Source organism: Amphiprion ocellaris, chromosome 1 (assembly GCF_022539595.1).
Source record: "Amphiprion ocellaris isolate individual 3 ecotype Okinawa chromosome 1, ASM2253959v1, whole genome shotgun sequence".
NCBI classification, from domain to species: domain Eukaryota; kingdom Metazoa; phylum Chordata; class Actinopteri; family Pomacentridae; genus Amphiprion; species Amphiprion ocellaris.
This window is the reverse complement of record NC_072766.1, coordinates 43,381,674-43,401,688: the sequence shown is the minus strand read 5'-3', so window position 1 is coordinate 43,401,688 and position 20,015 is coordinate 43,381,674. Positions and strand designations below refer to the sequence as shown.

The 20,015-nt window shown below is 43.8% G+C and overlaps 1 protein-coding gene across 1 annotated transcript in view; it reads right to left on the bottom strand.

Moving 5' to 3' along the window:
- Positions 1-20,015, bottom strand: part of slc9a5 (solute carrier family 9 member A5) — a 36,108-nt gene that overhangs the window by 14,495 nt on the left and 1,598 nt on the right. The window contains exons 2-7 of the mRNA XM_055013513.1: positions 16,470-16,772; positions 10,202-10,365; positions 7,322-7,400; positions 6,297-6,474; positions 2,681-2,901; positions 756-958 (exon numbers count right to left, since the gene is read on the bottom strand). Of these exons, the coding sequence (XP_054869488.1) occupies positions 756-958; positions 2,681-2,901; positions 6,297-6,474; positions 7,322-7,400; positions 10,202-10,365; positions 16,470-16,772 (1,148 nt within the window). The remainder of the gene's footprint in view (positions 1-755; positions 959-2,680; positions 2,902-6,296; positions 6,475-7,321; positions 7,401-10,201; positions 10,366-16,469; positions 16,773-20,015) is intronic.

Below are 20,015 nucleotides of genomic sequence, written 5' to 3'. Positions count from 1 at the left end.
TAACAGACTCAGATCAGCTCCATCCTCCACCATTCAGCTGTTCATTCTACAGAAACCAGAACTGAAGGAGAACTCATCCACATTTACACCAAGTTCCTCTAGGAAGCAGCAGAACATCTGATGATGTCACTTCCTGGATTATTCATTCCTGTAGTCTTTTAGTCAGTCCATCCATCCATCCATCCATCATCCATCCATGATCCATCCATCATCCACCATCCACCTATCCATCCATCCTCATTAGGATCATGGGGGTGGAGTCTAGCTGACTGAGGGTGAAGGCAGGGGACACCTGGACAGGTAACAGTCTATCACAGGGCTACACAGAGACAAACAATCACACTCACATTCACACCTACGGGCAATTTAGAATCACCAGTTAACCTCAGCATATTTTTGGACTGTGGGAGGAAGCTGGAGAACCTGGAGAACCCAGCAGGGAGAACATGGAGACTCCATGCAGAAAGACCCCTGTTCCAACATGTGAATATTCTAAAAGTCTTTGCTGTCTGCAGGAGAAACTCTGAACCTCACATGAAACTGTTCCTCTGTGATCTAAGAACTCATTCAAACTGCTTCCAGGTGTTGATGCTGAAACATCTGTAGGAGGTCGGCCCCTCACACTACAGTATTTTAGGCTCCTCCCACTACAGTATTTTAGGTTCCTCCCACTGCATTATTTTAGGCTCCTCCCACTGCAGTGTTTTAGGCTCCTCCCACAACAGTGTTTCAGTGTTCAGATGTTTCCTTCCTACCTGGAACATGACGGTGAAGAACACCACCACGATCGTCGTGGCGACAAAGTAGTCTTTGGCTTTGACCTGTTCTCCGTCCAGCAGCACCACCAGGGCGAACGCCACCGCCCCCCGCAGGCCACCGTACGACATCACCACCTGGTCGATCTTATCCAGTGGGACGAGGCGGAAACGGTTCAGGACCCAGGTCTGACCAATCACACCTGGAGGTCAGATGTTGAACTGAATCAGTGTCACAGAGCTGCTGACTGACAGGAGGATGGTTTCTGTTCATTATGAACTAACGGGTGGAAAAGTTCAGCAGATAAAGATCATTTCTAGATCAGATTCAGTCCAGGTGAAGATCCTCTGGTTGGACTTTATCAGGTCATCTGAGATGTTTCAGACCTTCAGGGTTGAGGTCTTCCTGGAGCTCTAGGAGCAGAGCAGCTCTGACTTTGCTGGAGGTTAAAGTTAAATCAGGTAGATCTGTGTTTTCACCAGAACTTCCTGATGGTTCCTTGTTCCTTAACTCTGTCCCTGATGTGGTTAAATACAGAGTTTCTCCAGTTGGAAGAGAAAACAGGCTGAAAGACTGAAACCAGGTTTTCTTGTGTCTGATCTGACCTTTAAATCTGCTCAGTAAGATTAGCTCTCAGAATGAAGGACAAAGCTGATTTATTCACATCAATCATCACTCTGACGTGTTTATTAGAGTCAGGAAGGAAGGAACAGATTCCACTGAAACACCATCCTGATCTGAGTAGAGACGTGATGTTGGCCAATGAGCCAGTTGTTTGAATGGCTCCTGAAGATCCAGCTCTCTTCAAAGAGCTATAAATCCATCTCTCCCAACAGTCTGAACCTCTGCTGATATCTGCTATCAGCTGTTGTAAGTCTGAATAATTCTATTAATAACTGCAGTATTGTCAATCAATATCGAGTTAAACACGTCCAACCTGATGTTACTAACGATATTGTTCAAACTAAATGTTTGATTTAATGAGTCACTGGGATTTAGAGACACTATCAGAGTTGATCCCAGATTAATTTAACTCATTAATGCTGGTTGGAGGTCATTAACCTCCTCATTAGTCTCTGTCATGCTGCCCATTCACTAGCTAAACTCATCCAGGTCCTGATGATCGTAGAAGCTTCAGTACAAACCAGCCGGACTTCTCTGGAAGACGTTTCTAGGTTTCCACTGAAGCTTCTTCAATTTAAAGGTGGAACATTTCAGGTCATTAACCTCCTCATTAGTCTTTGTCATGGTGCCTGCTGCTGCTAAACTCCCACAATGCTCTCTGCTTTAACCTCCTCTGGTCTCTGCAGGATTAAACAGGAAGAGGCTCCACCTGCTTGAACAACCAGGAACTACAGCTGATCTACAAGAAAATGCCTCAAAATCAGCAGAGACTAATGATTAAATAACTGGGATCAAACTGAGGTTAAATAAACATGTTCAGGACATCCCTACCTGTTAAACAGTAGTCAGTAACTTACTGTTACTATCACAGGATTAAAGTCCTGCAGCTTCATTTCTTTATTCCCTTAACACCAGGTCTGGAGTGTTTTCTGTCATGTTTGTGGGGCATAATTCCTACAAACCCACAAAAATGCACAGAAGCTGCTTATAGCTGAGAGTCAAAAATGAATTCTGAAGGTGTAATCCTGCTAATAATCCCCGTTTGTAGTAAACATGTCAGTAAGAGGATTATATTTCTTTACTAATAATACTTCATTCACCTTGACTGCGTTCCAGTTACCAGGAGTTCTGTTCCTTCTGCTGGAGGTCAGTATCTACCAGGAATTTCTCATTATGTTTCTTTATTTACTGAGGTGATTTTACGTAAAGTTATTATTATTATTATTATTATTGTTGTTGTTGTTGTTGTTATTATTGTCAGTCATAAGAGCCCAGACTGAGTCCAGGAGCAGCGACTGACCAACGGCTCTGAAGACAAAGATGAAGACGAGGGTGCAGGACACCAGGCCAGTGTCCCAGGCCCACTTGGATTTGTCCACGGCTGAGATCCCCAGGAAGATGAAGATGATGGTCTCTGCGATGCTGGCCAGAGTCTTCATGGTGTACTTCACCGTGGTGCGAGACTTCTGGGAGATGTTGGCCTCAACGTACTTGTTGGCTCCGATTCCACAGAAGGTCATCCTGAGGAGGAAGAGGAGGAGATGAAGGTAAAACTGATAACTAACAGAGGAGGTTAGTGTGGAGCAGCAGAACATCAGTAAATATTCTGCTGCTTTGGATCAGGATTCACAAACCTGTTTATTAGGATCAAAAACTCTCAAACATACGTGAGTAGAGCAAAGCTATGTCCTCTCTTCTATTTTCCATCGTTCTTGATTGAATGTCACTCTAGCTCACATTATCAGGATCAGACTAATTCTTTGGACTGTTTTCCATCAGTAACAGCAGCTAAATATCTAGCTTCTACTGCTGAGAAAAAGATCACATTAGCATGGATTAGCAGCCCTGTTACTGTGGTTAGAGTAGGGTTAGGGAATTCTGCGATGTCGAGGAGGCAGACTCAGATGGTTTATGTTGGGAATAAGGTTCACTGATATCAGGAGAAGAGATTCAACCAGCAGCAGTGATGTGAGCATCAGCAGAATCAACTCTGAGGATTCTCTTCTAACTGGGGCATAAATGGAGATGATTTAGATTACGGCTCATTATGGAAACAATCTGTCTGCTCAGGAACGTCAACTAGACAATATTTACTCTGAACCAAGTCGTGTGTTTCTTCAGCAGCTGTTTGTCTGGGATGTGTCTGTCTACCATGTGTCTCTGGGTGTGAATGCTTCCAGCTTCAGTCTACAGAGCTGAATAGAGTCTAGGTCAGAGGTGACACCCTGTAGGATCTACAGCTGGATTTAAGGTGACTGCAGTGGGCAGATACAGCCTGCATGACAATCTGGAATATGTGGGAGCTAACAGTAGTGAGTGAAAACCTTCATCAGGGGAACAGAGTCATTTTTCCTTCACAGGTAGGGTAAGCCAACAACAAATAAAACATGGAATAAAATGCTACCATTGATGTGGAAGCTGAGCCAATCAAGCCTTTGATAGTTTAGTACCTATCATTGATCAATATGGAGCAGAAAACAGGAAAAGAGAAGAATGTTACTTTTCTGAATGTCCACCAGTCTGACTGTTAATCGTCTTCTACTGTCTGCAGACTGACAGGTGGATCTTTCTCCGGTAGCTGGAGGTGAGTATTCCAGTTTGTGCAGCCTTTAATAGATAACCTGTGTGAAGGAGGACTTTCTAAGTTTGACTCCACCTTCATTTTCCCACTTTCAAGGTCCAATAATTAAACAGTGTCGTCTGTTGGATCCATTTAATCTGATCTGATATAAACTCTTCTGTCTGTTCTGTTTCATGTCTGCTAGTTTAATTTATGGAGATATCAAACCTTTAAAAGGATTTCATGCTGTTGTTTTTGAAATTAAAAAAATTCTCAGGTCTGAAAACATGAAATTCTCAAACTTCAGCCAAAATATTTCATAGAACTGAGATGATGAGTGAAGAGAAACCGGGTCAGGATGGGGTTAAACTGGTTCTGGTTCTGGACTTACGACAAGATGGGGTTAAACTGGTTCTGGTTCTGGACTTACGACAGGATGGTGTTACACTGGTTCTGGTTCTGGACTTACATCAAGATGGGGTTAAACTGGTTCTGGTTCTGGACTTACGACAGGATGGGGTTAAACTGGTTCTGGTTCTGGACTTACGACAGGATGGTGTTACACTGGTTCTGGTTCTGGACTTACATCGAGATGGGGTTAAACTGGTTCTGGTTCTGGACTTACGACAGGATGAGGTTACACTGGTTCTGGTTCTGGTTCTGGACTTACGACAGGATGGGGTTAAAGTGGTTCTGGTTCTGGACTTACGACAGGATGGTGTTACACTGGTTCTGGTTCTGGTTCTGGACTTACAACAGGATGGTGTTACAGTGGTTCTGGTTCTGTACTTACGACAGGATGGGGTTAAACTGGTTCTGGTACTGGTTCTGGACTTACAACAGGATGGGGTTAAACTGGTTCTGGTTCTGGTTCTGGACTTATGACAGGATGGGGTTAAACTGGTTCTGGGCTTACGACAGGATGGTGTTAAACTGGTTCTGGTTCTGTACTTACGACAGGATGGGGTTAAACTGGTTCTGGTTCTGGTTCTGGACTTACGACAGGATGGGGTTAAACTGGTTCTGGTTCTGGTTCTGGACTTATGACAGGATGGGGTTAAACTGGTTCTGGGCTTACGACAGGATGGTGTTACACTGGTTCTGGTTCTGGTTCTGGTTCTGTACTTACATCAGGATGGAGTTAAACTGGTTCTGGTTCTGGACTTACGACAGGATGGGGTTAAAGTGGTTCTGGTTCTGGACTTACGACAGGATGGGGTTAAACTGGTTCTGGTTCTGGTTCTGGACTTACAACAGGATGGTGTTACAGTGGTTCTGGTTCTGGTTCTGGACTTACATCAGGATGGGGTTAAACTAGTTCTGGTTCTGGACTTAGTACAGGATGGTGTTAAACTGGTTCTGGTTCTGGACTTAAGACAGGATGGTGTTACACTGGTTCTGGTTCTGGTTCTGGACTTACAACAGGATGGTGTTACAGTGGTTCTGGTTCTGTACTTACGACAGGATGGGATTAAACTGGTTCTGGTACTGGTTCTGGACTTACAACAGGATGGGGTTAAACTGGTTCTGGTTCTGGTTCTGGACTTATGACAGGATGGGGTTAAACTGGTTCTGGGCTTACGACAGGATGGTGTTAAACTGGTTCTGGTTCTGGACTTACAACAAGATGGTGTTACAGTGGTTCTGGTTCTGGACTTACGACAGGATGGGGTTAAACTGGTTCTGATTCTGGACTTAAGACATGATGGTGTTACACTGGTTCTGGTTCTGGACTTACAACAGGATGGTGTTAAACTGGTTCTGGTTCTGGACTTACGACAGGATGGGGTTAAACTGGTTCTGGTTCTGGACTTACGACAGGATGGGGTTAAACTGGTTCTGGTTCTGGACTTACGACAGGATGGTGTTACAGTGGTTCTGGTTCTGGACTTACGACAGGATGGGGTTAAACTGGTTCTGGTTCTGGACTTAAGACAGGATGGTGTTACACTGGTTCATGACTTACAACAGGATGGTGTTACAGTGGTTCTGGTTCTGGACTTACGACAGGATGGTGTTAAACTGGTTCTGGTTCTGGACTTACGACAGGATGGGGTTAAACTGGTTCTGGTTCTGGACTTACGACAGGATGGTGTTACAGTGGTTCTGGTTCTGGACTTACGACAGGATGGGGTTAAACTGGTTCTGGTTCTGGACTTAAGACGGGATGGTGTTACACTGGTTCTGGTTCTGGACTTACAACAGGATGGTGTTACAGTGGTTCTGGTTCTGGACTTACGACAGGATGGGGTTAAACTGGTTCTGGTTCTGGACTTACGACAGGATGGGGTTAAACTGGTTCTGGTTCTGGACTTACGACAGGATGGGGTTAAACTGGTTCTGGTTCTGGACTTACGACAGGATGGCGGACAGTGAGAAGAGCTCTGCGGTCAGGTAGGCCAGGTAGACCAGCAGGAAGACGAAGAGCGGCTCGATTATCCGGACCTTCTTCGTGAAGCGGGTGATGAAGCCGAGGATGACGGCGAAGACCAGACCGACCAGAGTCCCTCCGACGCTGACGATGAGGAAGGAGGCTGAGGAAGAGGCAGAGATCTATTCAGAACTTCTGACGGAGTCAAAGAACGAGAAACCAACGAGCTTCAGACTCTACAGAGGTGGCTATGGTGGGAATGTTCCTGAGATCTGCTCATGATGAAGATTAAAACCTACAAATGAACAATAAACACCAGTTAATAAAGATTAGAACTTTATTATTAAACACCAGTTTACAGACTAACACATGATGAGAGCAGACCGTTATTAATTCTAGACAATAATCTGACTCTCCAAAGTTGTTTAAATCAATCCAACTTGACTTTAAGAAGGTTCCTTGAAGACGTTTCACCTCTCATCCAAGAGGCTTCTTCAGTTCTGGTGGTGGTTGATGTTGCTTCAGCTTATAACCTCTGTGAGGTGTGGTCAGTGTTATTCGTCTTCCGACGACCATTGCCAAGGCCCACCTGGCTCCTCTTGGATGAGAGGTGAAAAATCTTCAAGGAACCTTCTTAAAGTCCAGTTGGATTGATTTAAACAACTTTGGATAACCATGACCTGGATGAATGAGAAACTACACAGACAATAATCTGACTCATTCTACAGCTGTGACTCCTTCATTCTGCTGAGCTTTGTTTGTATTATTTATGTGTTTGCTTGTTTACTGGAGGAGGAGTCACTCCCAGACGTCTCCTTTACATCAGATTTATGGTTTTAGTAGTTTTGTTTTTCATGGATTCTATGGTTTTATAGTAATCCAAATTGTATTGTTTTGTTTTATCATGCTGATGGAAAGCACTTTGTTCTTCTGTTATGTTGTTGTAAAGTGCTCTACAAATAAATTTGGATTGATTGATTGAGATTTAGTTTTTTCTCTCTGAGACTCACCGACTCCTTTGAAATAATCTGTCATCTGCACGTTCTCAGCTCCAACCTCCACAAAGGAAATATAGACTTTATATAAAACCTGCAGGACAGAGAGGATCACAGTTCAGCTTCATAACAACCACATCATTTATAGAGAAGATTAAAACACTCAACAGCAACAAGATCCTTTTTCAGACTCTGAACCTAAAACTGAACCACAGAAGAATCAGAGCAGAATTTAAAGAACTAGTGCTGGAACTTTAAGGTGTTTATTTCAATTAATTAATTACAGTGTCCCACCAGTAACTCTGATAAACACTACAGCCCAGTAGGTGGCGCTAATGAACCTAAAGTCTGTTTTCTAGCTGAAGAAGATCCACTGAGTGACATCAGAAAGTTTAAGGAAGACAAGACACATTGAGCTCGTTGGGAGGAAAGTTTTCTTGATTAAAGCCTGGCTGTTTCTGATCACCTCAATGGAAAACATGCTGCTGTTAGCACCAGAGCTAACGTTAGCTACTGGCTAACGGTGGAGCCATCCCATAATAGACCAATTTAGAAGACACTGAAAGTGCTTGAGATTACAGAAAGTCTATAAATGTTGATTATAATCACTGTAATGTCACTTTGTAGTAATCAGATGCAAAATGCAGATAAATGGAAATGAAACAAACATTTTAGTGGTTATTGTTCATGTTTATGTCTGTTCATGAAGAGAGAGATGTCTGGGGGACGACAGGAAGAGCTGGGTCTCAGGAGGAGGAGGAGGCATCAGAAAGTGGGATGGTATGAGGGACTGAAGGTTGAGGTGGAAGGAGACCACTGCAGGAGAACAGGAACGTCTTCTGGTAAGGAGACAGTGAACAGAATGAAGGTCTGACAGATGAAGAGGAGGGACACTCAGGAGCAGCTTCAGCAGAACATCAGGTCAGAGTGGAGACCTGCTGGAGGTCAAAGGATGCCATAAGGGACAGAAAGTCAGCTCCCTCATGTTTCCCATGACAACCAGCGGTGTGTGATAGTCCTGGACGGCTGAGAGGAACATGTCCAGTTCATCTACAGGGTTTCCTGGCTGACACCCTGGAGGGCAACAGCTGAACCGGTGACACCGACTTCACGGTGTTCAAATGAGTGGCTGTTTGGCAGAGAGTTTAGTGAACTGGCATTAGCACCTCCTCATCCAGCAGCAGAGGAGGTGGGAGGAGATGGAGTCAGCAGAGATCAGGGCTAGCACCCGAATATCTGAACAATGAACCAGTGTTTGGATCATACCTCAAAAACCTTCATCATGTCTTCTTATTAACCCTCGTGTCGTCCTGCAGGTCAAACTGACCCGTTTTAAACTTTGAAAATGTGGGAAAAAAAAATTTTAATGTCTACATTTTCAACATTTTTGGGAAAATTTTTGAACATTTTTTGGTGGAAAAAAAGAAATGTCAAAAAAATGTTTCTTAAAGACCATTCACAAAAAAATCAACCAAAATCCAGCAAATTTCGCTGGATTTTGGTTGATTTTTATAAAGATAAAGATAAAGTTCTTTATTTCTCCCCACTCCAGGGGAAATTTACATTGTTACAGCAGCTTTATTTACAATATATACAAGGGTGGCAAAATTTTTTAACAGAAAAAATAAAAATAAAGTTTAAAAGTGATGTTCTTAAAGAAAATATTAGAAGTTTTACTGATATATATGGAATCACTTTAGATATTTTTAGGATTTTTTTTGGAAGATTTTTACTCATTTTTGAAAAATATTTACAAGAATTTTCTTGCCAAATTTGGGGGATTTTTTAAAAATAAAACTTTTAAGGAATAATTGGAATTTTCTTCCCGAAGGTTTTGCAAATTTTCAGAAATTCAGGGAATTTTTTTGCTGAATTTTTTTTTTTTTTTTCAAACAAGGAAACAATATTTTTTGGTTCCTGTACATGAAAACAACAGGAGGTTTAATGCCGTAATTTTGAGTTCTTTTTTTCAGACGTAAGGTACATAGATAGATGTTGATTACCTTGACATGTTTGGCCGAAACTATCTATGCACCTTATGGCTGAAAAAAAGAACTGAGAATGAGTGTTTGGATCAGTTCTGTTTGTTTACAGCCGGCTGGTAATTCCACAGGCCATGGTTGAAGAGACACCAGCAGAGGAGGCTTCTGTGAGGAAGTGGAGGGTTACAGTTTTGGGTTTATCGTAGCAGATGTGTTGTTTTTTAGAACCTTGGATAGCAGAGATATTACTGCAGCTCCTGGTGGACAGGCAGCTGACCCAGTCCAGGATCTGTAGACCCACACAGGTTCTAGTAGGTCTGACCCAGGAGGAGATGCTTCCACTGACACTACAGCGGAGCATGTGTGTTTCATACCAGGAAGTATGATGGATGATCCCGCCCCTTTCACGTTTCCAGCCAGGTAACAGGAAGTGCTCAGCCTGACTTCCTGACAACATCCTGATCAGACCAGGAACACCGACCAGCTAACTGCTATCTCCTCTGTTCTAGAACTCAGCGTGCTCGTTCTGTCTGCAGAACCTCACCAGGATGATGGAACCTCGGTGGAACTCAGACTGTTTGTGTTTGCTCCAGTTGGAGCTGAGATTAGTTCATGTTCTGAGTTCTGCTGAGGATTAAACAGCTGCAGTTAATCTGATTAATCTCAGCTTTCTGGACCTCCACGTCTACTGAGGGAATGAGAAGGTTCTGCTGCTGGCTGTCTTCATCACACAGAACCTGGACAGGAACCGGATGAGGAACCTTCTAAAGGAACCGTCTGTAGGAACCTTCTAAAGGAACCGTCTGTAGGAGGTGAGTGTGTGCATGTGTGTGTCTATGTGTGTGTGTATATATATATGTGTGTGTGTGTGTGTGTGTGTGTGTGTGTGTGTCTAGGTGTGTGTGTCTCTCACCACGGTGACGGCGTCGTTCAGCAGTGACTCTCCGAACACGATGATGAACAACATGTCATTAACATGAACTTCCTCAAACACAGCGAGGACAGCGACCGGATCTACAGCTGATATCAGAGCTCCGAACAACAGGAAGTCCATGAGGTCAGCCTGGACACGCTCATCTACACACAGACAAACACACACACACACATACACAGAGATACACACAGAAACACACACACACCCACCCACACACACACACACACACACACACACACACACACACACACACGTTAACAGCAACACTCAACACACTGTAAACCCACTATAACCTACAACCTCCACCAATGACCTACGACCTCCATCCCTGACCTCCATCATGGACCTATGACCTCCATCATGGACCTCCATCTATGACCTCCATCACTGACCTATGACCTCCATCACTGACCTCCACCACTGACCTATGACCTCCATCATGGACCTATGACCTCCATCACTGACCTATGACCTCCATCACTGACCTCCACCACTGACCTATGACCTCCATCATGGACCTAGGACCTCCATCACTGACCTCCATTATTGACCTAGGACCTCCATCATGGACCTAAGACCTCCATCACTGACCTATGACCTCCATCATGAACCTATGACCTCCATCATGAACCTATGGCCTCCATCACTGACCTATGACCTCCATCATGGACCTATGACCTCCATCACTGACCTATGACCTCCATCATGGACCTAGCGCCTCCATCATGGACCTATGGCCTCCATCATGGACCTACGACCTCCATCACTGACCTCCATCACTGACCTATGACCTCAAGCACTGACCTATGACCTCCATCATGGACCTAGCGCCTCCATCATGGACCTATGACCTCCATCATGGATGTATGACCTCCATCATGGACCTAGGACCTCCATCATGGACCTATGACCTCCATCGTGGACCTATGACCTCCATCATCCATTCCATTGGATGTTTCTCCCTGCTGACGTCTGACGTTACGGTGAGCGTATTGCGTCACTTCCTGTTGTAGCGCTGTGTTGTGTTCTGTGACTGTTGTAGCTTATCCACTCCATCTAATTTGATATTCATTAAATCTGTGTGTAGCGGTAATATTTGAATCGTAACATACACTCGTTTTCTTCACGCACCCTCTCAGTACTTAATTCTAAGTTAATCTGTTATCTCTGTCCGCTAGCCTAGCACTTAGCAGTTAGCATGGCTTCTCCCTCTTCCTCTCCTTCTCTTTCCTGCTCAGTGTGTCACATGTTTAGTTACTCCTCTGCCTCCTTTAGTGATAATGATACCTGTAATAAATGCAGTCTGTTTGTAGCTTTGGAGGCGAGGCTCTCTGAATTGGAAGCGCGGCTCCGCACCATGGAAAACACCCCGCTAGCTGTTAGCCAGGCTCCCTTAGCCGGTGCGGACCGCAATAATATAGCTGCTAGTGTAGCTTCTGCTAGCCGTACCCTAGCAGCTCCCGAGCAGCCGGGAAGTCAGGGTAGCTGGGTGACAGTTCGTAGGAAACGTAGTCCTAAGCTCAAGCCCGCTGTCCCGGCACACCACAAACCGCTTCACGTTTCTAATCGTTTTTCCCCACTCAATGACACACCCGCTGAGAAACCAACTCTGATCATTGGCAGCTCCGTAGTCAGAAACGTGAAGCTAGCGACACCAGCGACCATAGTAAAATGCCTCCCAGGAGCCAGAGCGGGCGACATAGAAGCAAATTTGAAACTGCTGGCTAAAGATAATCGTAAATACAGTAAGATTGTTATTCATGTCGGCGGTAATGACACCCGGTTACGCCAATCGGAGGTCACCAAAGTTAGTGTGGCATCGGTGTGTAACTTTGCCAAAACCATGTCGGACTCCGTAGTTTTCTCTGGACCCCTGCCTGATCTGACAAGCGATGATATGTTTAGCTGTATGGCATCGTTTCGCCGCTGGTCGTCTACGTGGTGTACTGCAAACGACGTTGGCTTTATAGACAATTGGAGCTCTTTCTGGGGAAAACCTGGTCTGATTAGGAGAGACGGCATCCATCCCACGTTGGCTGGTGCAGCTCTCATTTCTAGAAATATGGCTGATTTTATTAGAACTCCTAAAGCATGACAACCCAGAGGTCAGACCAGGATGCAGAGTTGTAGTCTTCCACACCTCTCTGCAGTTTCCTCTCAGCTGTCACCCTCCAGTAAATCACTTAGCTTTATTGAGACTGTGTCTGTCCCCCGACCACCAAAATTCAATAAATTAAGCAAATCAAAACTAAACAAAAGACATAGTAACCATAAAAATCTAATTAAAATTAATACCACTATTTCAACTGAGCGAAGAAACAGGACAATTAAATGTGGTCTGTTAAATATTAGATCTCTCTCGTCTAAATCTCTGTTAGTAAATGATTTGATAACTGATAACCAGATTGATTTGTTCTGTTTGACTGAAACCTGGTTGCAGCAGGAAGAATATGTTAGTCTAAATGAATCAACTCCTACTAGTCATACTAACTGTCATGTTCCTCGAATCACGGGCCGAGGAGGAGGAGTGGCAGCAATTTACCTCTCTAGCTTAAAAATGAACCAGAGACCTAAACCTAGTTACAGTTCATTTGAAAATCTTAGTCTCTCTCATCCAGATTTAAAAGCTCAGAAACCAGTTTTATTTGTTGTTGTATATCGTCCTCCTGCTCCTTACTCTGAGTTTTTATCTCAATTCTCAGACTTTTTATCTGATTTAGTGCTCAGCTCAGATAAAGTCATTATTGTGGGTGACTTCAACATTCATGTTGACGTGGACAGTGACAGCTTTACGACTGCTTTTAATTCAATATTAGACTCAATCGGGTTTTTCTCAACATGTAAATAAACCAACTCATAGTTTTAATCACACCCTTGACCTCGTTCTGACTTATGGCATAGAAATCAAACAGTTAACAGTATTTCCCCGGAACCCTCTTCTTTCTGACCATTTTATGATAACATTTCAATTTACAACAATAGATTGTATAGGAGTTAAGAATAAATATCATTACAGTAGATGTCTGTCTCACAATTCGGTGACTCAATTTAAGGATATAATACCCTCTCTATTTAGTCCAGCACCACTTACTGATATAATGGAAGGGAAATATTATAATTTTACCCCCACAGAAGTGGATTATATTGTTAATAATGCTGCAGCCTCACTGCGTACAACACTTGATAGTGTTGCACCTGTAAAAAAGAAAGTTCTATCTCAGAGAGGACCTGCTCCTTGGTAGAATTCCCAGCTGCAGACTTTAAAGCAGGCGTCCCGAAAGCTGGAAAGGAAGTGGTACTCCACTAATTTAGAGGAAGTTTATGTAGCTTGGAAAAAAAGTCTAGTAATTTATAAAAAAGCTCTTCGTAATGCCAGGACAACATATTATTCATCTTTAATAGAGGAAAACAAGAACAACCCCAGGTTTCTCTTCAGCACTGTAGCCAGGCTGACAAAGAGTCAGAGCTCTGTTGAAACTTGTATTCCTTTAGCTTTGAGCAGTAACAACTTCATGAGCTTCTTTACAAATAAAATTATTACGATTAGAGAAAAAATTAATCTGGCCCTTCCTGCAAATGTCACAGATGTATCATCGAGTACAGATACTTTAGAATTGGCTGTAAGACCAGATGGATATTTAGAATTTTTCACCCCCATACATCTCTCTGAACTCATTTCAATAGTTTCTACATCCAAACCATCAACATGTCTTTTAGATCCTATCCCAACTAGACTGTTCAAGGAGGCTTTACCTTTAATTAATTCCTCAATGTTAGATCTGATTAATCTCTCTCTAGTAACAGGTTATGTACCACAGGCTTTTAAGGTTGCTGTAATCAAACCTTTACTTAAAAAGCCCACTCTAGATCCAGATGTTTTAGCCAACTATAGACCAATTTCCAACCTCCCATTTCTCTCTAAAATTCTGGAAAGAACAGTTGCAAATCAATTATATGAACATTTACAAAGGAATAGCCTGTTTGAAGAGTTTCAGTCAGGCTTCAGAGTGCATCATAGCACAGAAACAGCTCTGGTGAAAGTTACTAATGACCTTCTCATAGCGTCAGATAATGGACTGGTCTCTATACTTATTTTTTTGGACCTTAGTGCAGCATTCGATACAATCGACCACAAACTTTTATTACAGCGACTAGAACATTCTATTGGCATTAAAGGGACAGCACTGGACTGGTTTAAATCCTACTTATCAGACAGGTTCCAGTTTGTGCATGTCAACAATGACTCTTCTGAGCATACTAGGGTTAATCATGGAGTTCCTCAGGGTTCTGTCTTAGGACCAATACTGTTCACATTATACATGCTTCCCTTAGGCAACATCATTAGGAAGCACTGTTTTAATTTCCATTGTTATGCTGACGACACTCAATTGTATTTATCTATGAAGCCAAATGAAACTAATCAGCTAGCTAGACTGCAAGATTGTCTTAAGGACATAAAGACCTGGATGACCTATAATTTCTTACTACTAAATTCAGACAAGACTGAAGTCATTGTATTTGGCCCCAAACATCTTAGAGAATTGCTTTCAAAGCATATAGTTACTCTGGACGTCATTACATTGGCCTCCAGTACTACTGTGAGGAACCTCGGTGTTATCTTTGACCAGGACATGTCCTTTAACTCGCACATAAAACAAATCTGTAGGACTTCCTTTTTCCACCTGAGAAATATTGTGAAAATCAGGAACATCCTGTCTCAGAGTGATGCAGAAAAACTAGTCCATGCATTTGTTACTTCTAGGCTTGACTACTGTAATTCCTTATTATCAGGTTGTCCCAATAGCTCTCTGAAACATCTACAGCTGATCCAAAACGCTGCAGCCAGAGTACTGACGGGAGTTAGCAAGAGAGATCATATTTCTCCTATATTGGTTTCTCTTCATTGGCTCCCTGTTAAATCTAGAATAGAATTCAAAATCCTTCTTCTGACATATAAAGCTCTTAACAACCAATCTCCATCATAATCTTAAAGATCGTGATAGTACCATATTACCCTAGCAGAACTCTTCGCTCTCAGACTGCAGGCTTACTTGTTGTTCCTAGAATCTCTAAAAGTAGAATGGGAGGCAGAGCCTTCAGTTATCAGGCCACCTCTCCTGTGGAACCAGCTCCCAGTTTGGGTTCGGGAGGCGGGACACCCTCTCCTACTTTTTAAGACCAGGCTTAAAACCTTCCTTTTTCGACAAAGCTTATAGTTAGGGCTGACTGGGTGACCCTGACGGGGTGAGCTGGTGTTTTCATTTGCACAACTGACTCTCCCCTCTTGACGTCCCTTTAGTTTTGCCCCTAGTTATGCTGCTATAGGCCTAGGCTGCTGGGGAACCTCTCTGGATGCACTGAGCCCCTTCTCTAACTACCTATGTATTTACTATATATACCATTATTGCATTTACATTCACTCTGTTTCTTTCTGTGTCCTTTCTCCGAGTGTCCCTGGTCCCAGAGCTGGATGCTGGATGCTTCAGATGTGTGGCTGTGTTTTATGGTCCTTGTGTCCCACCCCCCCACCTCTCTATCTCTACCCCTCTATCTGTATCCCTCTATCTCTACCTCCACCCCTCTATCTCTACCTCTCTACTTCTTCTGTCCCTCTCAACCCGCCCGGCCAGCAGGCAGATGGGTCCCCCCACATTAGAGCCGGGTTCTGCTCGAGGTTTTTTTTCCCTGTTAAAAGGGTGTTTTCCTTGCCACTGTCGCCTTTTGGCTTGCTCTGGGGTTCAGGCATATGGGTTCTGTAAAGCGTCTCGAGACAATTTGACTGTAATTGGCGCTATATAAATAAAATTGAATTGAATTGAATTGAATCATGGATGTATGACCTCATCACTGACCTAGGACCTCCATCATGGATCTATGACCTCCATCATGGACCTATGACCTCCATCATGGACGTATGACCTCATCACTGACCTATGACCTCCATCATGGACCTATGACCTCCATCATGGACCTATGACCTCCATCATGGACCTATGACCTCCATCATGGACGTATGACCTCATCACTGACCTAGGACCTCCATCATGGACCTATGACCTCCATCATGGACCTATGACCCCATCACTGACCTATGACCTCTTCACTGACCTATGACCTCCATCATGGACCTATGACCTCCATCATGGACCTATGACCTCCATCATGGACCTAGGACCTCCATCATGGACCTAGGACCTCATCACTGACCTAGGACCTCCATCATGGACCTATGACCTCAAGCACTGACCTATGACTCCCAGCAGCTTGGTGGCGTACAGGCAGAACCCGGTGCAGAAGGCGTTCCACAGTGTTCCCACCACAGCGTAGGTCAGGATGGCGCCCAGGTTGTCGAAGAAGAGTCGAGCCGGCATGAAGTATCCCGCGTCACCTACAATGGTGGGCAGCAGGAAGAGGAAGAAGAGGGCGGGCTCCAGCTGGTACAGCTGCTTCTTATTGGCTATGAGAACGACTCCGCCCAGAACCAGACCCAATAGGATCAGCATGCAGCTCTCTGGGACCACAGTGGTGAAACGCTGAGAGAAATGGAACACTGCAGGAGGACAAGGACACGTCAGATACTTCCTTAATTCCTTATCTCCTTTCCTATCTCCTTCTCTCCTTACCTCCTTTCCTAACTCCTCCTTCTCTCCTTATCTCCTTTCCTACCTCCTCCTTTCCTTTCCAACCTCCTTCTTTCCTTCCCTATCTCCTTCTCTCCTTCTCTACTTCCTCTGTTCCTTCCCTACCTCCTTCTTTCCTTCCCTACCTCCCCCTTTCCGTTCCTACCTCCTCCTTTCTTTTCCTACCTCCTCCTTTCCTTCCCTACCTCCTCCTTTCCTCTCCTACCTCCTCCTTTCCTTCCCCACCTCCTCCTTTCCTTTCCTATGTACTCCTTTCCTTTCCTACCTCCTCCTTTCCTCTTCTACGTCCTCCTTTCCTCTCCTACCTCCTCCTTTCCTTTCCTACCTCCTCCTTTCCTTCCCCACCTCCTCCTTTCCTTTCCTATGTACTCCTTTCCTTTCCTACCTCCTCCTTTCCTCTCCTACCTCCTCCTTTCCTTCCCCACCTCCTCCTTTCCTTTCCTATGTACTCCTTTCCTTTCCTACCTCCTCCTTTCCTCTCCTACCTCCTCCTTTCCTCTCCTACGTCCTCCTTTCCTCTCCTACCTCCTCCTTTCCTTTCCTACCTCCTCCTTTTCTTTCCTACCTCCTCCTTTCCTGTCCTACCTCCTCCTTTCCTCTCCTACCTCCTCCTTTCCTTTCCTACCTCCTCAGGGTCTTTAGTTTGAACAGGTGATGAGTCATAGTATCTTCTCTCTGATTGGTCAGAATGTTTTTGATGATGTCACATAATGAACATAAGCCAGCTGTTCTGTTGTCATGACGAATGTGAGTCTGTAGCCTTGAACACAAATGTGAGGTCTGCAGTGAGTCACAACACACACACCCACACACACACACACACACACACACATACACACAGACAAAGACACACACACAGACACAGACACACACACACACCCACACACACACACACACACACACAGACACACACACACACACACACAGACACAGACACAGACACACACACACACACACACACACACACACACACACACACAGACACAGACACACACACACACACACACACACACACACACACACACACACACACACACACACACACACACACACACACACACACACTCTGGTGAATTAAAGCATTAAAAGCTCCATCTCTGTTTAACATCATGATTCATTAAAACATCACAAGTTCAGCTGCTGAACATTAAACAGACACACAACGACAACAAACACACGACAACAAACAAGACAACAAACACACGACAACAAACACACAGTGACAACAAACAACCACAACAAACACACAACGATAACAAAGACACAACAACAACAATGACACACAGTGACAACAAAGATACTGAACGACAAAAAAAGACACAACAACAACAAAGACATCAAATGACAACAAAGACACCACAACAAGACATACAACCACGACAATGACACAAAGACAACAAGAACAAAGACACTGAATGACATAAAGACACAACAACAACAAAGACATACAACCACGACAAAGACACAAACACAAACACAACAACATTTAATTCTCCTGGTGAAGAAACTTTGAGGGTTTTGGAGTAAAAACAACACACAGCTGAACCTCCTACACACCAGACGACACACACACTGACAACATTCAGCTGCTCAGCATGAAGCTCACACACACACACACACACACACACACACACACACACACACACACACACACACACACACACACACACACACACACACACACACACACACACACACACACACACACACACACACACAGGTAGATCAATCCGCTGCTGTAAATCGTCTCCAACAAACCCTGATTCCTGCTGAACGCTTCAGGAAACTGATGTCACTTTGAAGCATTTAACATTTCTGAGATGTTTTACAATATTGGAGCAGCAGCCAACGACACAGCAGACACACAACAACCAACAAGACACACAACAACCAACAGGACACACAACAACCAATGAGAACCAAAGAGCAGCTTCGTAGTTTCAGGTCTGATGAGTAAAACTGAAATCTCCGTTTTCAAAGTTTCTAACAGCGTTTAGAGTTTACCTTAAATATCGAACACGGTTTAAATCAGTAAAACGTTGTTATAACATTGTTAAAACATTGAGCCGCTGCTTCAGCTGAATCTCTATCTGGTGTTTCTACAGACGTTGGTTTTCTGTTTTATCGTATCATGTTAGTTTCATCAACTTTGACATTTTTCTGCTGTTTAAATCGACCAGTTTAATCGGTAAAACGTGGTTCAGCTGCTGGGGTTTATCTCTGATAACTTCACGTTTTCATTTCTTTCACCTGTAAATCTCATTAAACACACTCTGTGTGACGCCAGAGAAATAAAAATAACTGACTTCCTTTAAGACATGAAGCTTTGAAAACACTTGAAGGTTCAGGTTCTATCGGTGCGTCTGGCAGGGACTATTTTCAGTGGCGGATGAATCCAAATGTTCTCAGAGTCAACAAGAAACACTGTTAAACTGAGTGTGTGTGTGTGTGTGTGTGTGTGTGTGTGTGTGTGTGTGTGTGTGTGTGTGTGTGTGTGTGTGTGTGCGTGCGTGTGTGTGCGTGTGTGTGCGTGTGTTCATGTGTCCCATGCAGCAGTGACTCACTATCAGACTGTTTGTCTAAAACAGAACTTAGAACCTCCGTCTCTGAACTGGTTTCAGGATAAAAACACTACTCTCACTATTTTCTATTTTTTTCTTCTTCACCAGCAGATGAAAGTTTCCCAGATGAAGCAGCTGCTCTGGAACATCCTGGATCTGTAAAGAACCAACGTTCTGCTCTGTGGTTCTTTTGGACTGGTCCAACGCTGTGGAACATGGGGGTGTTCACAGAAGTCTGTTAGGATAATGGATTCATCTTGAAGCTGCTGATGCAGAACTTTTCTCTTTAAAAGACACCTGGAGGATCCAGGCAGCTCACTCAGGACGTTCTGCTTCTTTTTCAGGTTTTAGGTTTTATAAAATAGTTGTTATTATCATGTATCAGCGGAGAGTTCTCCCGTTACGACTAAACATGATGTTTGCTCTCACAGAAGAACCTTAATGTTTAAACGCATTCATCATTTAGAGTCTTCAAGACGCAAGAAAAAACAGTCCAAACGACACAATCAGATGTTAAACCAATAAACTGCAGTCCAACAGCTCCAGTAATTAGACCAGTAAAGATCCAGTAATTAGACCAGTAAAGTTCCA